We start from the raw sequence: 23,525 nt of genomic DNA, 5'->3' as shown, positions 1-23,525 counted from the left end.
CCAGGAGACTGGAGAGATACGGGAGTGGCAGGTACAGACCCAAAAGAGCAGATGGGTTGTTTTGTATGAGGAGGAATTGGCAGTGCTGGGGCTAGAAGCAACTGCAGAGCAAAGGAGTAGAGCGTTACAGAGGGCTCAGGAAACGGAGAAGGAGGAACAGAGAATGGCGCATGAAAAGGAAAGAATGGCGCATGAAATGCGAATGGCTGAGATAACTACGCGGAATTATAATCAAACGTCGACCCCCAGCCCAACAGTGAGAGAACCACCATATGTCTCCCATAAACACTTCAAGACCTTTGATGAAGCGGCTGGGGATGTTGATGGATATTTTCAGGACTTCGAACACCAGTGCCGCCTGATGGAAGTCCCAGAGAAGGATTGGGTCCGGTATCTGGTGGGGCATCTACGAGATGGGGCTGCGGAAGCTCTCAGAGCCATGGACCCTAGTGATCAGCGGGACTATGAGGCCATTAAAAGAGCGGTGCAGAAGTATTATGCAGTCACTCCAGAGACCTACCGAGTTCAGTTCCGCTCTTTGTCTTACAATGGGGGAAGCTCCTTCCACATGTTCGCCCACAAGTTGAAGCAAGCATGCAAGCGCTGGCTAGAAGGAGAGGGGGCTGTCACAGTCGATAAGATCCTCCAAGTCATACTTAAGGAACAGTTCTTTTCCCAGTGCCCCGCTGAGATCCGTGAGTGGGTGCTGGAACGGAACCCAGCCACAGTGGAGCAAGCTGCTTCCCTTGCAGATGAGGGCCTGACCATCAAGCCGCAGTGGAAGAGGTTGTTTGCAGAGGAGCGGAAAACTACCACAGTCCGCCAGACACCCTTCAGCCAGCCACCCACCTTTCGTGTCCGGCCTCAGGATTACAATTCCCCCTCTACCCCTGCCCCAGCCCATCGGCCTCCAGCTATGAACAACCCTGTCCCTAGACAACGACCCACTGGAAGAATGCTAGAGCGCAGATGTTTTGGTTGCGGGCGGCCTGGACATTTGCAAGCTAGTTGCCCTGCTAACATGGGGGCACGGGCCACCGTGGCATCCCGGCCTATTCACTACCTGGGAACCACCCCTAGGACAGAAAGTTTGGCCCCATTTCCAGATGACTCCATGAATGACCCATCTGTTCCACCTCCAGGGGTCTATGGGATTCAGCCTTCCGCCACACATCCCGCAAACCTTCAGAGGAAGCACTTGCAGGAGGTCCTACTGGATGGCCGAACAGTTGTTGGATTCCGGGACTCGGGAGCTTTCCTAACGGTAGCGGACCCCCGAGTTGTGCGACCCGAGGCCCTAGAGGAGGGCCCTGGCATTTCTATCAAGTTGGCAGGGGGTACTCAAAGACGTATTCCTAAAGCTACCGTGGAACTCGACTATGGTTATGGACCAAAACGATGCACAATTGGTGTGATGAGCGGGCTGCCGGCCGATGTTCTGTTAGGCAACGATGTTGGAAATCTACAGTGCCACTTTGTGGGAGCAGTGACCCGAAGCCAAGCTCAGGGAGAAGCCAACATGGATCCACCGGATTTTCTGACAGATGCCAGCCCTTCAACCCTACAACTTTACCATTCAGTACCGCTGAGGGAACCAACACCAGAACGCAGATGGGTTATCCCGGCAGGAGGACATATGAGCTATAGAGACTGATGTGCATTCCCCAATTTACCTGTGTAGGCCAATTGTGTCATGCACATGTTTTGAGAGGGGGAGGGGTTGTCACGGGATGGTTAGTCTATACTATAGGCAATGTGTAATATATATTTCATGTGGAATGTATTCTCTAACCTGTTGTAAACATCAGTGTGTAGTTGGCTGATTCGGGTCTAGTGTGTTAGCACATTGTATGCAAATCCCTCTAACTAGTGAGGACCAGTGAGGACAATGGGTGGAGATAATCTGATCAGTGTCTCCAAGAAGATGTTGGACTGTGCATTGTTCAAAAGAGACAGGGAGTCTGCTCTCCTTGGTATAGGTGAGGGGGGAAGGATCTGTGACTCAGCCCTTCCCACCCACAGATAGAGGAAGTAACAGTTTAGTATATAGTTGTAGCTAGCAGTTAGTATGTGTTAGCCGGCCTGTGCACAGCTCTGTAGAGAGCCAGGACTTAGTTACAGGACCAAGGAACCAAAGCTATCATTGGATTGTGACTTCTGTGGACTTATTGTTATTACGGTTGATGTGACCGCCGCCGGCTACTAACTTTGTGGATTACAATAAATTGCTGTTGTCTCCTGACCTCTTGCGTCCGTGTTGATTCAAAAGACCATCCGGAGGAAGACGTATACCTTTGCTCCGTGACACCTATATAGAGGATTTGGACAATGAAGACAACATGTTCTAAATCTAATGTCTGCACCTTCTCCAGAATTAAAATAAAGGCAGTGTTTAACTTTCAAATAGCACTGCACAAAGGAAGATCTTTTCAGCTTGTCTCATGACATGCTACTAAAAAGTGTCATTTGTGTATCTTAATGTAAATATAGTTGTATAAGCTTTTTGGGTTTTAGGCACTGCCAAGTTATTTATTACCACCCGCTCCCTTATAATGATGATGACGCCAAAGTCACTGTGGGTGTTCAGAGCTCACAGCTTTGGTTGACATTTATCTTGCTCTCTGTCGGTACCAGCTGTCTTTTTGGATACCGTAAAGTTATGTTGACTTTATTAACAGCTATAGAAGCTTTAGCCAGGTTGTGACGGTGTGTAACCCTAACAACACTAAGTGGGATACACATTAATAGTCAGTCTATGTACGCTAAACGTATCACTGAAGTAATTTTTTTTCCCTCTCCCCTAATATAAGAAAGGAACAGACATTAGACCTAGACCGGGGTTCAAGGCTTGTAAAAATCCAGTATTATTTGTTCTTCATGATGTGAAATATGTGTTGAAAAGCAACCCAAGATGAAGTCAGCCATGTGTGCCAGTGTGTTGCTTGGCATGCCTTTGCTGGCCCCAACTGTAAGGGTCACTCTCCATTTCCTCCATTTTCCACTCCCCTTCACACCATTTGTGGTGAAGCAATGGGATGCACTGAAGTGCACCCTCTAGCCTCGTGTGGGACAGGGACATCAGATGCCACTCCAACCCCCTCGTCTTCCTCCGCCAGCCAACGGTGCGAAGATGAGAGGAGTGTGCTCTGAATGTTTTCTGCCTAGCAGAGGCTAGTTCTCACTTACGAAAATGGCCCCACTTTGACCTGTATATCAGGCACAATGGTGTAGGTTTCAAAGAAACATGGCACCAACAAGTTGAAAAACGTGGGCCATGCGTGGACCGTGTTTGAGTCTGGCAAGCTCCAGATCTGCTACCAGGTTCCAGCCATTATCACAGGCACAAAAATGCCAGGCCCCAGGTGTAGCAGGGAAAAAAAATGCCATCTCAGCCAGGATGGCATCCCTGACCTCGGAGGCACTGTGCTGTCTGTCCCCCAAGCTGATCAGTTTCAGCACGGCCTGCTGACATCTCCCCACGCCAGTGTTACAGCGTTTGCCGCTAGTAGCTGGGGTGGAGGTTGCAGCATCGTAGGGTTTCAGTCTAATCCTGCCATGAATTTTGGCCTGGGAGAGGAGATAGGCCACCCCAGTTTGCACCCGGGGACCAGACTCCACCACATTCACCCTGCCTGTCATTAAAGATAAGCACTGCAGCATCCCTGACCACAGGCGCTTGTCCATGTGTCGGTGGTCAAGTAGACCTTGCAGCAAAGCGCAGAGCTCTGGGCCCAACTGATGTTATGGGACACATGCAGGCGCAAGGCAGGGACAGCACACCAAGAGAAGTAGTAACGGCTAGGCCCAGCATAGGGAGGTGCCCCAGCTGCCATCTGCTGACGGAAGGCCTGGGTATCCAGAAGCATAAACAAACACCAACATCTCCAGGGCCAGCAGTTTATCGATGAGGCTGTTAAAGGCTTGGGCATGGGGGTGGGTTGTGTTGTACTTCTGCCTGCAATGAAAAGCTTGGGAGATGTGGAGTGGCTGGGAAGAGGCGCATGATGGTGCAGGCCAAAAGGGCGCATGAGGGTGAACTCCCCAATGTGTCAGAGATAGGTGTGTAGGTGTCCTTGCATCATATACTTGCACCATACTTGGCTTTGGAAGTTAATTTTGTGCCAAAAAGTGGTTAAGACAGCGATACCTCAGCTACTCCCATTACACTGTCTATTGACAACTCCAGCCCTGAAATTACCACCTTTGGAAGTGGACCACCACTTCTAAGATCCCAAAGGAAGTAGGCAAGAGATGTGCAGTGCAGAAAAAAAGATGAAAAAATAAGTGTAGGCAGTAGAGCACAGAGGGATCGGAGAGGACAGAGCTGGTGTCAGCCAGGTATTCCCACAACATGCGCCTATACTTGTCCCTCCTGGTGACACTAGGCCCCTGAGTGGCAGTAATTTGTCCAGGGGGGGGCCATTAACGTGTTCCAGACCTAGGAATAAGTCTTCCAAAAGGGTAGAGTTTTGCATGCCTTTGCTTCTACCCACTGTTTTTGCTGCTTAGCTTCCCTCCACATCTACACTGCTTTAGCCCCTAGACATCACCCCTGTCCATGTGGGGTCGGTGGCTTCGTCATCCACCAACTCCTCTTCCAATTGTGCACTGCCCCCTTACTGCAAACCGCACATGACCACAGCTTGCCCTGATGGCAACTGTGTCTCATGATCCCCACTGAGGTCCAGACAAGTCGGTGGCGGGTCCAAAACCCCAAAATTGGAAGGAAATGGCGGATGCTGCAGTATTTCTAACACCTGTTCCTGGTGCTCGGGCCTGGTCTGTGTTGTACCCTGCACCCTGCTTAACGCAGCTGCCATATCCGGAGTTGTGCTGAGCGCATGCTAATGTTTTGTGTCCAGTGCAATGGATGGGATGGGATTTCACATAAGTCTGCCACCCATGGCCACTCATGGTTGAGCAACTGAGGGAGTTGACTTTGACGAACCCAAGGGTTTTGGAGTTGGAACTACATCAAAGGTCTGTGCTGCTCACACACTCTGCTCAACACATGATATGTTAGTGCCAGCAGTGTGGAGACGTCGCACAACAGCCGTTGTTCCAGCAGGTACAGGCGTTGTAGGAGTGCATAGAGGCTAGCAGCGGCAACTATAGACTTTAAAAACTATCCGCACAAGCGCCACACTTTCACCAGTAGCTCAGGAACATTGGGGTACCTCTTTAAAAAGATTAGCAGCAATGATTTTAAAACGTGGCCCAGGCATGGAATATGTTGCAGGCTGCCAAGCTACAGAGCCGATCCCAGGTTACGGCCATTATCACACATGACAACATGCCTGGGCCCAGGTGCAGTGGCAAAAACCACATTGCCGTCTCATCGAGGATGGCATGACTCACTTTGTAGGCAGTGTACTGTCTGGCCTCCAAGCTGATGAGCTTCAGCACGGCCCGCTGACGTCTCCCCACACCAGTGTTGCAGCGTTTCCAGCTCGTAGCTGGGGTCAATCTAACAGCGGAGGAGGAGGAGGGTGGTGTTTCAGCCCTCCTCCCAGGAATGTTTTGTGGGGAGACAAGTCAGGAAAATTCTTGAAACAGGGGAGAGTTTTGCATCTTTGCCCTTGCTGCCTATGGACATCCCTTTGCCTCTAGCCACCATTTTCCCTGCTTTGCTTGCCTCCACATCCACACTGCTTTTGCCCCTAGACATCACCCCAGTCCATGCCTCTGCTTTTACCCCCAGTTTTTTATGCTTAGCTTCCCTCCACATCAACAATGCTTGCGCCCCTAAACATCACCCCAGTTTCTGCCTGTGCTTTTCCCCAGCTTTTTTTGTCGATTTAGCTTCCCTCCACATGCACACTGCTTTTGCCCCTAGACATCACCCCAGTCCATGCCTCTGCTTTTACCCCCAGTTTTTTATGCTTAGCTTGCCTCCACATCCACACTGCTTTTGCCCCTACACATAACCCCTATCCATGCCTGTGCTTCTAGCCATAACTCTGCCACCCATGGAAACTCCTGGTGCAGAAAGTGAGGGAGCTGACTCTGAGGAACCCTTGGGTTTTGTAGCTGGTACTCCATCAAAGGTCTCTGCTGCTCACACACCCTGCTCAACATACGGTATCTAGGGTTTGAGCGTGTGGTGACCTCGCACAACAGTAGGTGCTTCAGGCAGATGTAGGCCTTGCTGGAGTGTATTGCGGCTAGCTCCAGGTACTGTAGACTTGGGAAAGTGGGTGTCCAAGTGCCCCACTTTTACCCTTATCTCTGCCAATTTGGGGTATGTTTTTAAAAATTGTTGCACCACTAGATTGAACACGTGGGCCAGGCATGGAACGTGTTGGAGGCTGGCAAGCTCCAGAGCCCTCCAACAAGACAAAAAAGCCTGGCCCCAGGGGCAGCGGGGATAAACAAATTGCCATCTCATCCAGGATGGAATCCCTGACCTCAGAGGCAGTGTGCTGTCCGTCCCCCAAGCTGATGAGCTTCAGCCCGGCCTGCTGACGTCTCCCCACACCAGTGTTGCAGCGTTTCCAGCTCGTAGCTGGGGTCAATCTAACAGCGGAGGAGGAGGGTGGTGTTTCAGCCCTCCTCCCAGGAATGTTGTGTGGGGAGACATGTCAGTCTACCACATTTTGCGACCCGGTCCATGCCTCAAGTACATTCAACCACTGTGCCAAGATTAAAAGTTAGCGTCCCTGTCCGCATGCACTTGTCCATTCATAGCTGGTCACGTGGAACTTTTGGGCAAAGCGCTGAACTTAGGGACCGCCTCATGTTTGGGGAAAAGTGCTGGTGTGGACGGCACAGTGAGGTGGCGCAGTAGCCAGCAGGCCCAAAAAGGGCAGAGTGTCCACAAGCCGGGACCCCAACATCTCCTGGGCCAGAATTTTTGAGATGAGGCCGTTGAAGCCTTGGCCATGTGGGTGGATTGTGCTGTACTTTAGCCTGGAATGAAAGGCCTGGGAGATGGGGAGTCGCATTGCAAAGTGAGTAAACCACACTCAGTTTGTCCTCGACCTATACATTTAGAAATTATCTCCCCCAGCGAGGAACGTGGCCTCGATGGGGGAATTTTTCTAAGGAAGCTAGAAAAGAGGGCATCTTGGGCCTTGCTGGCTCAGGTCTAGCTTCTGTCATGCAGCTGTCTTCTGCCTCTGGACATCCCTTTGCCTCTAGCCACCTTTTTCCCTGCTTAGCTTGCCTCCACATCCACAATGCTTTTGCCCCTAGACATCACCCCAGTCCATGCCTTAGCTTGTACCCCCAGTTTTTGCTGCTTAGCCTGCCTCCACATCCACACTGCTTTTGCCCCTAGACATCACCCCAGTCCATGCCTTAGCTTGTACCCCCAGTTTTTGCTGCTTAGCTTGCCTCCACATCCACACTGCTTTTGCCCCTAGACATCACCCCAGTCCATGCCTTAGCTTGTACCCCCAGTTTTTGCTGCTTAGCTTGCCTCCACATCCACACTGCTTTTGCCCCTAGACATCACCCCAGTCCATGCCTTAGCTTGTACCCCCAGTTTTTGCTGCTTAGCTTGCCTCCACATCCACACTGCTTTTGCCCCTAGACATCATCCCTATCCATGCCTCTTCCCCTAGCCATAACTCTGCCACCCCTGGAAACTCATGGTGCAGAAACTTTGGGAGCTGACTTTGAGGAACCCTTGGGTTTTGTAGATGGAACTCCATCAAAGGTCTGTGCAGCTCACACACCCTGCTCAAGATATGGTATTGTAGGGTTTCAGCGTGTGTGAATGACGGACAACAGCCTGTGTTTGGACAGATGTAGGCCTTGCTAGAGTGTTTTTAGGCTAGCAGCGACTCCTGTACACTTGCAAAAGTGGGCGCACAAGCGCCGCATTTTCAATAGTAGCTTCGGTACATTTGGGTATGTTTTCAAAAAACGTTGCACCACTAGGTTAGACGTGGGCCAAACATGGAACGTGTTGGAGGCTGGCAAGCTCCAGAGCCGCTACCAGGTTCCAGCCATTATCACAGGCGTAAAAATGCCAGGCCCCAGGTGTAGCAGGGAAAAAAAAATGCCATCTCAGCCAGGATGGCATCCCTGACCTCGGAGGCACTGTGCTGTCTGTCCCCCAAGCTGATGAGCTTCAGCACCGCCTGCTGACGTCTCCCCACACCAGTGTTTTAGCGTTTGCCGCTAGTAGCTGGGGTGGAGGTTGCAGCGTCGTAGGGTTTCAGTCTACTCCTGCCATGAATTTTAGCCTGGGAGAGGAGATAGGGTACCTCAGTTTGCACCCCGGGACCAGACTCCACCACATTCACCCTGCCTGTCCTTAAAGATAAGCAGCATCCCTGACCACAGGCGCTTGTCCAAGTGTCGGTGGTCAAGTGGACCTTGCAGCAAAGCGCGGAACTAAGGGCCCACCTGATGTTGAGTGACACGTGCTGGTGCAAGGCGGGGACGCCACACCGGGAGAAGTTGTGATGGTTAGGGACGGCATAGTGAGGTGCCACAGTTGCCATCAGGTCCGGGAAGGCGGGAGTTTCAACAAGCCGGAACGCCAACATCTCCTGGGCCAGCAGTTTAGCGATGTTGGCGTTCTAGGCTTGCGTGGGTGGGTGTCTGAGAGATGGTGGGTTGTTGTAAAGAAGCGCCTGATGGTGCCTTTGATGGTGCAGGAGAAGGAGATAAGACAGAAACAGGGGAGGATGAGGGAGAAGTCAACAAAGTGGCGGAGGCAGATGAAGTGATGTCCTGGCTCGTCCTCTGGAGTGCATCGCCAGCACTGTGAGCAGAGGCAGTGGCATGAACGGCGGGCGACGTCTGTCCTGCCGTTGCTGCCTGCCACTAATTCCAGTGCTTGGATTCCAAATGACGGTGCATTGAAGTGGTGGACAGGTTGCTCTTCTCAGGGCCCCTACTCGATTTTGAGAGGCAAATTGTGTAGACGACACTATATCTGTCCTCGGCGCATTCCTTGAAAAAACTCTACACCTTCGAGAAACGTGCCCTCGATGGGGGAGTTTTTCTGGGCTGGGTACAAAAGGGAACATCTTCGGACATTCCGGGTCTGGCCTGGCTTCGGCAAAGCTGTTGACCTCTGCCTCTAGCTACCCTTTTTGGTGCTGCACCTGCCTCAACATCCACACTACTTTCCCAGCTTGACATCCGCCTTGTCCAGATGGGGTCGGTGTCCTCGTCGTCCACCACCTCCTCTTCCAACTCCTGTCTCGCCTCCTCCTCCTACACAATGTGCATGTCAACTGGCTGCCCTGACAGCAACTGCGTCTCATCGTCGTCGATGAGGGTGGCTTGCTGGTCATCCGCCACCAAATCGACCGGAGATGGAGGAGACTCTAGTGTTTGAGCATCTGGACACAGATACTCGTCTGTTAGGTCCGTGGAATCGCGAAATGGAGGGGCAGGTTGCGGTACAGTCAAAGGAAGGGAGAACAGCTCTGGGGAGCAGGGACAGTTGAGGTTATTGTTCTGGGAAGATTGGGAATTTTGGGTGGAAGGAGGACAAGACTGTTGGGTAAGAGGAGGTAGAGGCTGACTGGCTGGTGGACAATGTGCTTTAAGCGTTATCCGACAGCCATTGCAAGACCTGTTCCTGGTTCTCGGGCCTACTAAGGTTTGTACCATTCAGCCTAGTTAATGTGGAACTTTTGTGCAAAGCGCAGAACTTAGGGCCCGCCTGATGTTAAGGGACACACGCTGGTACAAGGCTCAACTCACCCTAAGTGCCAAAAACACTGCTGGTGCAAGGCTCTACTCATGCCAAGGGCCTCAATCTCTGCTGGTAGCTCAGCTTAAGGTCCTGTAACTTTGTTTGGAAGGGCTCATGTTAAGGTCTAGAAAAATGAATTTTGGAAGGTCTTACCACATCACACACACACACTCAAAATGACAGTTAAGGGTGAGGGCTTTTGGATTTCCCATTGTCTATTCCATCTGTGGTTGTCATGGGGAACGTGATTTAAAGGGGTGGTTGTTACTGTTTGTTGAGCTTAAATTGGGGTTTGTGTCCATCCATTTGGGGAGTAAAGAAGGTTTCCAGGTATTTTCCCACTTTGATAGAGGTTTTTTGGAATGTGGAAAGTGTGTAGTTGTTAGGCTGTGATGTTGGGGTAATAGAGGGTCTTTGGTGTGTTAGATGCCCCCAGACATGCTTCCCCTGCTGTCCCAGTGTCATTCCAGAGGTGTTGGCATCATTTCCTGGGGTGTCATAGTGGACTTGGTGACCCTCCAGACACGGATTTGGGTTTCCCCCTTAACGAGTATATGTTCCCCATAGACTATAATGGTGTTCGAAACCCGTTCGAACACACGAACAGTGAGCGGCTGTTCGAATCGAATTTCGAACCTCGAACATTTTATTGTTCGCTCATCTCTAGATATAACCTGTATTTTATTCATTTAAATCCCCCTTATTCTGGGTTTGAAATGCAGGTTGTGCATGTTTCCTTATACAATGCTTATGTTTCATTTACGTAAAACTAAATACAAAGTGACTACAATTTCTACGTGTGCTTTGACTGCAGGGTCGTACAGAAGGCATGCGAATGTACAAAGCCACACTTATCCTATTTTGCAAAGAACTTTTGCTGCCAGCAGCAGTCATCCACTTGTTCTATGAAGAGAAATGTCACATTTGCATTCTTCCTGCACGGTCAATTGAAAGCATAAAGAAAGAGCCACAGCAGAACTCTATTCCAACAGGTTAACCTGGAGTTACCATCCTTCATTGTAGTCAGACGTTTTAAGAGATGTGTGACCTATCACAAGATTGATGTTGCTCCCCTCTATATAATATTCCTGTGATTCACTTTTTACTGAAGCCCACAATTGTATTTGTTGGGTGTAATACCTTTGTTTGCTCCGTCTTGCCCTTGACCAGGTGGTAACTCGGCAATGCTTATCTGGAAGGGGCGCACGGTCTGGAGAGCACGCATTCGGAAATGAATTCAGAATGCGTTTTCCTGTTGGAAATAGTCATCTTTCCTGCCGTCTAGTAATTACAAATCATTCATTAGTTTTTTGGGTCAGTTTGGTTGAGCATTATACTAGACTGATAGTGAGATGCCTGCATTTTACATGCGCACTATCCCCAGCTTTATTACATAGCAGGCAGTCTGCAAATGGCAACACATTTCATCTGAAATGAAATTGTTTTTCTTCTCAGCTCATTACAGCCAAGGTTTTGATACAGAAAAGCTGAACACCCATGTGACTTGAAGCTTGCTTAATGCATAAAAGCTACCCCGTGTTTTTTGGATGTCAGGTGCAGTCAGATAACTGGAGAAACCAATTTACATTTACTCTTTTTAATCAGTTTGCATCAGAAGCTTGCCGTCTATCAAAGTCAACATTTAACACATCAAATCGTGATGTAGAAATCAAGGCACATCTCACAATGCCAAATGTTTCTTGTTGGATGGCACTGGTGACAAATAATCTGATTAGGAATAGTGAAATAAATCTGCAAAATGATCATACAGTTAGGAATAATGAGTATACCTCTGTATATGAAGTTGTTAGCCTCTTCCCAATACCACATTCTATAGTATACACTGCTACCATTGCAGTACATGTATTTACTCAGTCACTGGGGAGATTTATCAATGCCTTGTATGCCAGTTTTCCTGCATACAAAGCATGAACATTTCACAAGTTGGATTTTTGTTCAAAAAGGTTCAACTTTTTTCTATTTTATGATACCCTCACCATGTTTTTTTGAAAGGAGAATGACATGGGCTACCCCAACACCACCGCAATATTTGTAATCATCATGTAAGCCAATGTTCTGGTATAAATTATGCCTGAAATCTACAGAAAATACATGAGAGCACCTGATTTATAAGGAGGCACCCACCTTCCCATAAATAAGGTGCATCTCCTGCCAGTTCAGGAAATATGATAAAGCCAGTCTTCATAAGTCTCCCATATTAGCTCTAACAATCTAGTCTTCTTCAGAGGCATAAAAACATTATATCGTAGTGTGAAGCTCTGGTAAGGTAGCCATACATCTTTCATAATTCTTAGCCGTATGCTTGTTCAGCCTATAGATATTTCTTCCTGCCTTCGATACACTCACTGTAAAATAAGATAAGCTAAGATAAAATAATACTTTAATAGTCCCACAGTGGGGAAATTTCAGCATGTTACAGCAGCAAGTAATAAAGATACAGGATAATACACAGTAATATATTACAGACGTAGGCACACATATGCTGAGAAGAGAAGATATACTAGGAGTCCATAGCAGCTAAGGAACAGAAGAAGAAAGGAGGAAGACTTCAGAATCATAATCATTAGTTTTCTGTGCGCAGAGATCTTCGCTTGGTCTGATGTAGATTATACAACCTGATCGCGGTTGGAATGAAGCGCTCCTTCTCACACTTGGGGTGAAGTAGACGGTCACTTACAGTGCTGCCAAGTGCCATCAAGGTCCCATACATGGGGTGGGATTTGTTCTCCCGCATGGAGGTCTACTTGGACAAGTGTTCATTTGTTCAGAATAGGGAGGGAGAAGAAAGCCATCTTATCTTACCTGAGAACATAAGGTTTGTCCATGTAAAATTTCAACCTACCCAGTCCTTCAGATGATAGTAGGTATGCTCAGGATGCCACCCATACACATCACATGACAGAATGTCTGGCCAATCTAATGTTTATCTGCACCTTAAGTTTGAGAATCCACTCAAGTGCTCTTATACTTAGGTCCGATTGTAGAAAAAGTGATCCATCTACAATTTGTATATATGCTAATAAGATCCACTGCTCATGTACTGTATTTTATGGTCTGTCTGTCTGGTCCCATTATGCGCAGGATGAAGTGAGTCCTTCTTATGGTGCCCCTCTTTAATAGTTTTGTTGTTGCAAAATAAAGTTATATTCTGGACATAATTGATATTTTCCTCACAGTCCGCTCACTCCCTGACATCCCCAGAGAGATGTCAGTCATGCCCAGAAGGAGGATTAAGAAGTGGATGGTGTAACTAGACTGAAGCCACTCCCTGTCCACCATAACAGGGGCAGAAATACAAAAGGAATTACTTCATCCTACACATGGAAAAACCACCTGACAGGTTCCCTTGAACATGTTTATATGCATAAGGCTTTGTTCTCACTAGCATTATGGCTTCTTCTATAACAGAAGTTTGACAGCTATGGCAGATCTGTTTTTGGCCAGATACCAAAGAATCCAAATGGACCCCACTGGTAATGAGGACTCTAAAGCTGTTCTAGTCTTCCCATCAAAAACACCAGATACCTCAATGAAAACCCATAATACCATTGTGAAAAGAGCCTTACAAATGTTGGGACAGGACATACCAACAATCTAATGTATATGGAAGCTGAAGACTACTAAACCCTCACCGTATTGTTTATGTCTGATGACTTTATGAATGTTCACACCAGTGGTGTCCAGGGATTTCCGCAATCTAAGTTATTAACAGACATGATTGTCTCTGCATAAGAATACATGGAATCCTTAAATTCTGTATGCAAACTTTACCGATCCCAAGGAATGTTCATAAACAATGGATTCCCTTAGAAGATAAAAAATAAATGTTTGTCACAATTTTCATAACCCCCATAAGATAGAGAGTGAGAGATACTGTAGAAATAGATCTGGTTGTGTGGTTTTCTCTTACTATAGTATCCATGAATACACAAAGGATTCAGTAATAATTTACCCAAATTCTGGGTGGTCTTTCCCTTCTATGGCACCATAGCATCCTCTCTCATCCAGGAAATAATGGAGTGTGTTGCGTTTTGTCTTTGCAGAATGGAAGCTACAGTCTAAAGACAGATAGCAGTAATCCTTCAGGGGTCACACACTAAAAAATAAAGCACTCAATTATTTGCAGAAATGATTCATTTCAAGCTTTTCATTTCATGGCTTTGTTATACAGAGTAAATAGATGAGAGCTGCCCCTCATATGTGTCATGTCATTTTTGTACACTGATCCCTTCTTCTTCAATAGTACATTCTTGCTGAAGTGTTCATGTGACAAGCAGCCATCCTAGAAGAGCCCTTAAACCTGAAATATAATTAGATCCTACAAGAAATGACATATTAAAAGATTCTCAAAGCTACTTATATGTAAATGTACTTTTCACATAAGAGACATTAAGATGTTCAACATTGCGGCACTGTTACACTATCCGGTTTGCCCTCTATTAATGCTCCAGTCTAGCGGTACTCGCTCATTACTCTCTTGTTCTTTTTCTTAAGTTTTTGCCCTTTGTTACCATACTTTTTTATTGATAGGACACCCAACATACAGGTAACAGATTATTTAAACAATGTGCTTAGCCATTCAGCGCTGATTTATATTATATGATACAATATCACAGCATATGAATATATGTCATAGCAAAGTAAAATACCTTGCAGAAGTGAGAGTGAACATTTTAGGCTGTGTTTCAGTCTCATAAAGTCTTTTCCTAAGGATAAGGAGAAAAATCATTTAGTTTGCTGGAAATTTTCGCAATATATATTTAAGATGAGTTATTTTACAGTAATTCATAATGTTATTTTATTCATCATATAATTAAAGGGATTCAATAATTAAAATGGAATTTTTTCCTCCCTAACACATAGGAATAGCCTTAAGAAAGGCTATTCTTCTCCTGCCTTTAGAAGTCCCCTCCACGCCACTGTTCTGTAGATATCTCAGATTTCTTTGGTATGCTAATGAGTTTTCCGCACCACTGGGGGTGGTCCCCAGTGCTCAAACAGCGTCCCCAGTGCTGCGAGAAAACTCTCCAGCGACGGCCTCTGTCTTCTTCCGATAGCTTCTTCTGGCTTTAAATGGCATGCATGCCCATCGGGCAGAACCGACTGCACATGTCTGCGGCCATTTTCTTGTGGCCATTTACACAAATATACTGTGTAAGCAGCTAGAAGATAATGGCCACAGATATGCGCTTGTGCATGCGTGAATTTTAAATCCTAAAGAAGCCTACTGAAGAAGACATTGCGGGGAGGCGTGCCAGAAGAAGACAGAGGCCGGCGCTGTAGAGTTTTCTCACAGCACTGGGGACACCCCCAGTGCTGTGAGAGATTGGGACTGCCCCCAATGGTGCAAGAAAACTCATTAGCATACCGAAGAAAACCAGGCTATCTATGTACAGGCGGCGTGGAGAAGACTTCTAAAGGTAGGAGAAGAATAGTCTTTCTTAAGGCTATTCCTAAATGTTAGGCCAAAAAAATTCCATTTTAATGATTGAATCCCTTTGAAGAATTTACTTCTTAAAGAGAACCTGTCACCAGGTCTGAAATGCCCAATTGCATCCATCATTTGATATATGCTGTTACCCTGAGCATTATGGTGTTTGGTATTTTGTTTTTCCAAATCCATTCAGCCATTCCGAAGATATAAACCTTTTCAGATGCGGAATCCGCCTTAAAATCCGCCTGCAAAAATGCCTCCCATTCATTTCACTGGGAGTCACTTGCAGTGAAAAATGCAACATGCCCTATCTTCACATGGATTCTGTGGCTGAGTTAGCCGTGGCGTCTGCGGCTCAAGACACCCTCCTGCTTAGGCCCCTTCATCCGGGCCTAATCAGGAGCAGGATGCCACCACGGAATGCCGATGCACTGCATTGGCATCCCACTGTGGCTAGCCACGTGAAAAAGCCAGCAGGAGAAAGTGATCCTCTTCACTTTCCACTGTGTGAACTTACCCTTACCAACACTTGCCTATTATACCCTAATTTGCATCAATACTTAAAGAGCTAAATGCCTTTGGATGAATTAAACACCAAAATGCTCAGGGTAACAGCACCTAGAAAATGATGTATGTAATTTTTTTATTTGAGAAGTAAATTCTTTAGTCATGTCAAATGAGCTGTGTCATTCAGCTTTTCAGACCTTGTTATAGGTTTTTAAATTGTGTAACAGTTGATCTAGGTTTGGTATTGATTGCAACAGTTGTACAGTAAACTGATGTGCATGGTGAACAGTCAAATCTCCTTAAAATTATGCAATCTTTTATTTATCATGCAAAAATGGGATGGATCTTGCCCTTGGACTATCAGTGCAGTAGAAGTCTGAGAATAGGACATCTCTCAACAGTCATATGTGCAGTGAAGTGGGATTTTCAGCCAACTCCCACACTGACTGTCAGTTCTAGAGGAAAAAACTGATAAGATTGTGTCCTCCTTCATGCACTTTCATGGTCAATGACAAAACAGCTCATCCAAATCAGTTCCTCTATAGCTGGATCAATAGTGACAAAATGAGATAAAGTCATTCTTCATTATTTGCATGACTTGTATTAACATTTCTCAACCTATGGGGAATGTGCCACTACTAGAAAAGTACACATTTTTTAAACCAGGTTTTTATGTTAAACATACAGTATTTTTAATGACTCTTTAACAATTTCCCTTGCCAGTTTAACCCCTTATGGACGCGGCTAAAAACTCCCTTAGGCTAAGGTTCCATGGGATGTCCCGCAGCAAAAAAGCGCCACGGGGAAAACCGCGGTGACAATGCATTGCAGTTCTTCCCGCAGCGCTTTAGACAGAAAGTTCAAAGAGTTTTTCTCTGTGAACTTTCTGTTACAATTATACCTATGGGGAAAACAGTGGCGTTTCTGTAGGTATAATTGACATTCTGCGATTTCCAAAACCGTACAGGTTTTGGAAATCGTAGTATGTTTGCTCTGCAGTATTTACTGCAAAGTGGGCATGGGATTCACAAGAATCCCATCAACTTCGCCCTTTCTGTAAAACACAGTGATTTTTCCTGCAGTGTGTCCACCCTGTGGGGCCCCAGCCTCAAGGAAACCATTTTTCAAAACTGGTAATTGCCATTTTCACTTTTCACCATCAGCTGTGCATTTAATTCTAGAAAATAAATTAATGCAGCAGTCTGGGGTTAAAAATGTTCACTGTACCCCTGGATAAATTCCTGCAGGGGTGGACTTTCTAAAATGGCGTTACAAGTCATGGGATTCCACTTTAGTGGCATTTCAGAGGCTCTGCAGTATTGGCATTGCATCCAAACAATGAACCATCTAAATCTGTGCTCCAAAAACTAAATAGTGCTCATTCACTTCTGTACCCTGAGTGTGCCCAAACAGAAGTTTATACCCATATATGACATTGGTAAATATGTTATTCTGGGTACACCAGTGTCATACATGTGGGCATACACTGCTGTTTGGGCACACAGCAGGGCACAGATGTGAAATAGCGCTATGTGGCTTTTGGAGTGCCAATTTAGATATTTGGTATTTGGACGCCATGTCATGTTGCAGAAACCTTAAGATGCCAATGAAGTGGAATCCCCTAGAGAATGAACCTATTATGAAAACTGCACCCTGCAAAGAATTTATCAAGGGATGTTGTGAGCATTAGTCTTCCCAAATGTCAATAAACAGTGCATGGTGAAAAGTGAATATGTAAGCTGTGAAGAGTTACCTTGGGTACACCAAATTCCCTATTATTTTCCCAGTAGTTCCTATGATTGTGCGGTCACTGGGGGCATCTTGTCTGGTTTCTTTCCTTCATAATCTCTGGGGATAAAATCTGGGGTATACCCTGATATATCTTGTATGCTTGCAAAGTTTATACATTCTCGTCCTGCGTCGTTGCAGAAACACAACTTTCTTTGTTGCAGATTTTGCAACTTTTTTTTGACACAAAGCTAAGAATGGCTACAAAAGGAATGGCAAATATATTGGAAGTTCTTACACTGCTCCCTTCTGCTCAATACACTCCTGGCTTTGACTCAAAAACCACTGAAAAATCTGCGACAAAAGTGCTGCGTTTCCGCAATGTGGGGCCTCAGCCTTAAAGAGTTTTTCCAGGAATTGAACAACTCAGATAGGAGGCCAGGGAAGGTGAAACATTAATTGAGTTATCCAATTCCTGAATTCATACTTGGTCCTGATTTTTTTGTATGACCTTTAAGGTCATTGAGTGACCCTGAAGTCACTGATAGCTTGTTAGGAATGAATGTCAGAGGACAGCTGAAGTGTCTAGGCTGGATCAGTAGAAATTAACCCCTTCCCGCCGATGGCATTTTTTGATTTTCGTTTTTCGTTTTTGACTCCCCTCCTTCTAAACCCCATAACTTTTTTATTTCTCCGCTCCCAGAGCCATATGAGGTCTTAATTTTTGCGGGACAAATTTTTCTTCATGATGCTACCATTAATTATTCTATACAATGTACTGGGAAGCAGGAAAAAAATTCAGAATGGGGTGGATTTGAAGAAAAAATGCATTTCTGTGACTTTCTTACGGGCTTTGGTTTTACGACGTTCACTGTGCAGCCAAAATGACATGTCCCCTATATTCTGTGTTTCGGTACGGTTCCAGGGATACCAAATTTATATGGTTTTATTTACATTTTGACCCCTAAAAAAAATTCCAAAACTGTGTTAAAAATTTTTTTTTCTAAAAGTCGCCATATTCCGACGGCCGTAACTTTTTTATATGTAAGTGTACGGGGATGCATAGGGCGTCTTTTTTTGCGGGGCCGGGTGTACTTTTTAGTTCTACCATTTTCGGGAAATGTTATTGCTTTGATCACTTTTTATTCAAATTTTTATCAGAATCAAAACAGTGAAAAAACGGCGGTTTGGCACTTTTGACTATTTTTCCTGCTACGGCGTTTACCGAACAGGAAAAATATTTTTATAGATTTGTAGAGCGGGCGATTTCGGACGCGGGGATACCTAACATGTATGTGTTTCACAGTTTTTAACTACTTTTATATGTGTTCTAGGGAAAGGGGGGTGAATTGAACTTTTAATTCTTTTTATATATTTTTTTTTTTTTTTTTTTTTGCATTTATTAGACCCCCTAGGGGTGTTGAACCCCAGGGGGTCTGATCACTAATGCAATGCATTACAATGCTAATGCATTGCAATGCATTGCAAAAAAGCATCCTCTCTTTTGCATAGACCAGCCTGCAAAAGAGAGGATTTGCAGACAAGCCTGGGAGCCTGTACAAGGCTCCCGGCTGTCATGGCAACGGGACGTCAGCCCTGGAGCATGCTCCAGGAGCCGGCGATCCCGGCCAAAATGGTGGCGCCCATGCGCCACCGGGAAAATGGCGCCTCCAGCACCTTTGACCGTGGCGCCGGAGGGGTTAATGCCTCCGATCGGTCCGGGGACCGATCGGAGGCATTAGAGCCGGTTGTCTACTGCTTAAAGCAGTAGACACCCGGCGGCTATGGCGGCCGCCCGGCTCCCGGGCGGTCGCCATAGTTACAGACCCGACATGCGCCGTGCTATTACGACGCATGTCGGGAAGGGGTTAAAGGGCATTTCTGGATTTATAAGTTGATGAACTATTCTTAGGATAAGAAAAAACTTCACACAAAACTAAGCTCAGCACCATATAGTTTGCAGTGACTGAGCTTTTTATTGCAAGTCAGCCCATTTAATTGAATGGGACTGACCTGCAAATAAACTATGTGACCAGAGAACATAATGTCACATTATGAACAGAAACAGGTGATTCACAGAGGTCCTTGGTGTTGGACCTCCGATGATCTTCAATTGATGGCTTATCCTAAAGGACAGCTCATCAACTGGAAAAGCCCTCTGCAAATACGCTGCCTATTACAGTACCTGCAGAGTGGATGGAGATTCTGGCTAATGTCATCCACATATTGCAGAAAAAAAAATTGTGGCAGAAATGCTGGGATTTCAAAAATCATTGTGTTTGTGTAAATCACAGCATGTTAGGGGCCACACGGTGGCTCAGTGGTTGGCACTGCAGCTTTGCAGCGCCGCTGGAGTCCTTGGTTCGAAACCCACTAAGGGCAAGAAACCATCTGCAAGGAGTTTGTATGTTCTCCCCGTGTTTGTGTGGATTTCCATCCCATACTCCAAAAAAGACATACTGATAGGGAAAACAAATGTACATTGTGAGACCTATGTGGGGCTCACAATCCACATTTTAAAAAAAATAAATAAATTGCAGTATGTCGATTATACCTACGGAAACACTGTTGTATAACAGGTGTAACCGAGGAAAACTCTGCAGACTTTCGGTGAAAAATGCTTTAGTAAAAAAATGTAATGCGCCATGGTCCTTTTCGGCTTTGACTTGCTACGTGGGGCCTTGGCCTTAAAGCGGTAAGAATTTTTTTCATGTTTGTTTTATTTTATGACATTTGCAGCTCATTTTTCCAATAACTGACCATCTCCTTTAAGTGTTCTTTGACATTTATATAAATGTGTGTCACACAAAAAAAAATAGGACCAAGTATGAAGAATTACAAGTGAACATCACAAATGTACCTGACATTTGTTAAAAATTGGTTTGATGTTGACATACTGGAACATCTCAGGACAGTGTGCACTGCATGTAGAAAGCCAGTGATATAAGCTTCCGTCAGAAAAGGATTATTCAAGTGCTTGTTGTTAGGAAGCCGAGATTTTATTTCAAATGTTTTGACATTTATAGTGTTAGATATTTCCTGATAGTAAAACGTTGCTCTTAACAATGTAGTGACACTGCAGGCTTTTTAAGTAATTGTATGCTTTTTTTTTTTTTGCTGCTATTTTGAAATAGCAGCAATTTTTAAATGTCATTTCTAATTCAATACATTATATTATTGCCGTTATTATTCCAAGACTGTTCTGGATAAAGGACACCGCGTAATGGCTGTGTTGTGTTTGCAGGTATTCTGTGGATCGCCATACAGACATGGATAGGATATTCAACATTGATTCTGGAAATGGATCGATTTTTACTTCTAAGCCTCTGGATCGGGAGTCGCTGCTGTGGCACAATATCACAGTAATCGCTACAGAAATCAGTAAGTCAGTCCTGAATACCAACACGGTTCCTTTAGGTTTTCCTAGCTTCTTAAGATATTTTGGAAATTATAGTCATACGTCTTGAATGCTAATACAGGCTTTCTCATCTCTGAATCTGTGGTTTGAGCAAATACAAGTAGTGAGAGCGCGGACTGTTTGCCTTTAAAGACACCCAGTAGTTTGTGCGTGTTGCCATAGACAAATGGAAAGCGTTCAGTGAATGGAAAGTAATTGTGCTAACAGATGATATTTGGCTATAATAATTGAATCTATTCTAAAACAATAACCATTTACTAATTGCTTAGAACTATATTCCCAGGCAGAGCTGACACAAATGCATTGCTGTCTTTACTGGAAGTCACCCAGAGCAAGATTAAAGTTAATAAAATTAGTAACCACTATGAAGTCAATCTGAAAGGCAGACACAATTACACATGAGGATCTGGTATTGGCAGATGCACACACTTTCAAATGGCATCTTGTACACTATATAGGACATGTTGTCATTGAAGTGTGTAAAGTGGAATGTTAGCAAGCGATTACATAACACTTCAAATCTGTTTTTAGATATAGATGTATATACACAGCGAAATTCATTTAACCCAGTACTGGAATTTAGAGATGCAGGTTTCTTGGACTGGCAAAAAGAATGATAAACGTCTCTGAGAAAGTAGAGATTCTTCACAGGGAAAGCCGACATAATCTCAAGCCACAATATACTAATACTACATTTTTAATCAGAGAATATTTTGCTGCAGATTTCACAAAATTCTACACTATTATAGATATGTTCAATAGCTGAGAGTATAATACACTGTCTACCAATAAGTATTTGGACACCCATGCAAATGAAAATATCTGCGGTCGTGATGTACGTCACGCCTTCCACCATTAAATAGGAAACAGCATTAGCATTAGTCGCATACAAGATGCCACAAAGTGCAGAGTTGTCCGAAATCGAGAATAAGGGTAATTGTGGGGTACCACAGAAATGGTCGAACCCTAATAGCAAGTGAACTGAATTACCCCAAATCGACAGTGGCCTATGTGATTACGAAGTGGAAGGTGACCGGTGATTGTCGGAATGTGCTCCGAGTCGGCAGACCCCTGAAACTGGGAGATAGAGACCAACGAATGCTGGCCAGAGAAACCGCACCCGACCGAGGGCTCACATACACCAAGAATTTCAACAGGCATCCAGGAGTATTGTGTCTATCAATACCATCCGTAAGGAAGCATCTGCTGGGTTCTACCAACTATTGGATAGGAATAAATGTTGTTTTTCTATTCTATCACAGGTGTCCAAATACTTATTGTAGACAGTGTATGTTACACGTTATTGTAATGTCATAATGCACATTTTGTGCTTGCTACATTGGTCAATTAATCATAAAGGTATTTTTTTAAGTCATTGGTATGACTTGCTTTTTTTTTCTAGTGTGTTTTTTGCCACAACTTTATTTATACAGGTTTATAAATGTGTTGCAATTTTCATTAGGTTGGTTCACGAAGGATTGTTACCGTATTTTTAAGCCATTAGAAGTGGAGTGTATGAGGGCAACTTTTTAAGCAACAATAAGAGGTGAAAAATAGGAAAAAATTGCACCAGAATTCTGGTACAGTGACAATTATATATTGGCCCAAATGTGTAATTCCTTATATACGTGGCAGTATTTTGTTCAGTATTTGTAAGGCAGAAGCAGGAATGGAAATGAAAGAGAAAATTAGTATTATGGAAAAAAATGTTTTGGAACAGAATCCAGAATAGTTACAAAAAAAAATGCACATTTCTTTATATGTAAATCCTGTCACCATCCTGACAAGAATGGACTTCTAATTCAGAGTTAAAGGAGTTGTCCAGACTAGAGATGAGCGAACACTGTTCGGAACAGCCGTTCCGAACAGCACGCTCACAGCACGCTCCCATAGAAATGAATGGAAGCGGCCGGTATATTCTATTTCAAGTATATGAACACCTAGGCAACAGTAAATATAGAGATATAGTATATTTATAAGACATACTTTTGTTTATGTTAAAAATTCTTAATACACAAATAAATTTAATAAATAAAACACAACATCTCTTGTTTTCTGGATCCACTTCTGTTTATGTACAAAATTGATTCAAAATAGGGACAAAATTCTTCTGTGTGAATAAGGCTTTAGTATGATTAATGAAAGAAATGTTTAGCTACAAATCCAGCGCTCCTACATCTGCATATGTATGTAGAAGTATTTGTATAACACATTAAAATTGCAAAGAGCATACAGAATCATGAAAGCAGATTTATGCCTTTCATATAAAGAAAACGCTTGCAGTCTCATTACAAGAACCAAGTAATCTCTGTGGTTGAAATCTCAGTGTTGCTGCTGAGAGAGCACACACTACGTGATTTTGTGTTGAAATTAAAGCGTCTCATGTAATTGCTTTACATTGCAATGGTTATTTTATAACTTGTGGCTAAAATCTATGCTGTAAGAAGTATTCAGTGTCATGCCACTTCAAGACATTCATCTCACAGTGTCTGGGAAACTGCTGCAACTCCCTCACTGTGATGTCTGGGCGTTAACACATTTATTTCAAAAAATAATAAGCTACACTAAATTTGAGACAGCGCAGAAAAGTGCTATATGGCTAAAGTCCAATGTAGTGTCCGCAACGCATTGCGTTTTTTTTTCTCGCAGCGCCTTTCCGCTTCGGAATCTCTGCTTCAGTTATACCTATAGGGAAACCAATTTTGTCATTTTTGCAGCATGTGGCCCCCACCTAAAAGGGAATTTTTGAGAGGAAA

At 44.7% G+C, this 23,525-nt stretch overlaps 1 protein-coding gene across 2 annotated transcripts in view; it reads left to right on the top strand.

The window, feature by feature from the left end:
- The window catches only part of LOC142200507 (cadherin-6-like), a 276,070-nt gene that overhangs the window by 225,936 nt on the left and 26,609 nt on the right, over positions 1-23,525 (top strand). For both annotated transcript variants that reach the window (XM_075270925.1, XM_075270926.1), the window contains one exon: positions 20,596-20,732. In XM_075270925.1, the coding sequence (XP_075127026.1) occupies positions 20,596-20,732 (137 nt within the window). The remainder of the gene's footprint in view (positions 1-20,595; positions 20,733-23,525) is intronic.

Source organism: Leptodactylus fuscus, chromosome 4 (genome assembly GCF_031893055.1).
Source record: "Leptodactylus fuscus isolate aLepFus1 chromosome 4, aLepFus1.hap2, whole genome shotgun sequence".
Lineage (NCBI taxonomy): Eukaryota > Metazoa > Chordata > Amphibia > Anura > Leptodactylidae > Leptodactylus > Leptodactylus fuscus.
Note: the sequence above shows the minus strand (reverse complement) of the source record. Positions and strands in the feature narration are given on the sequence as shown.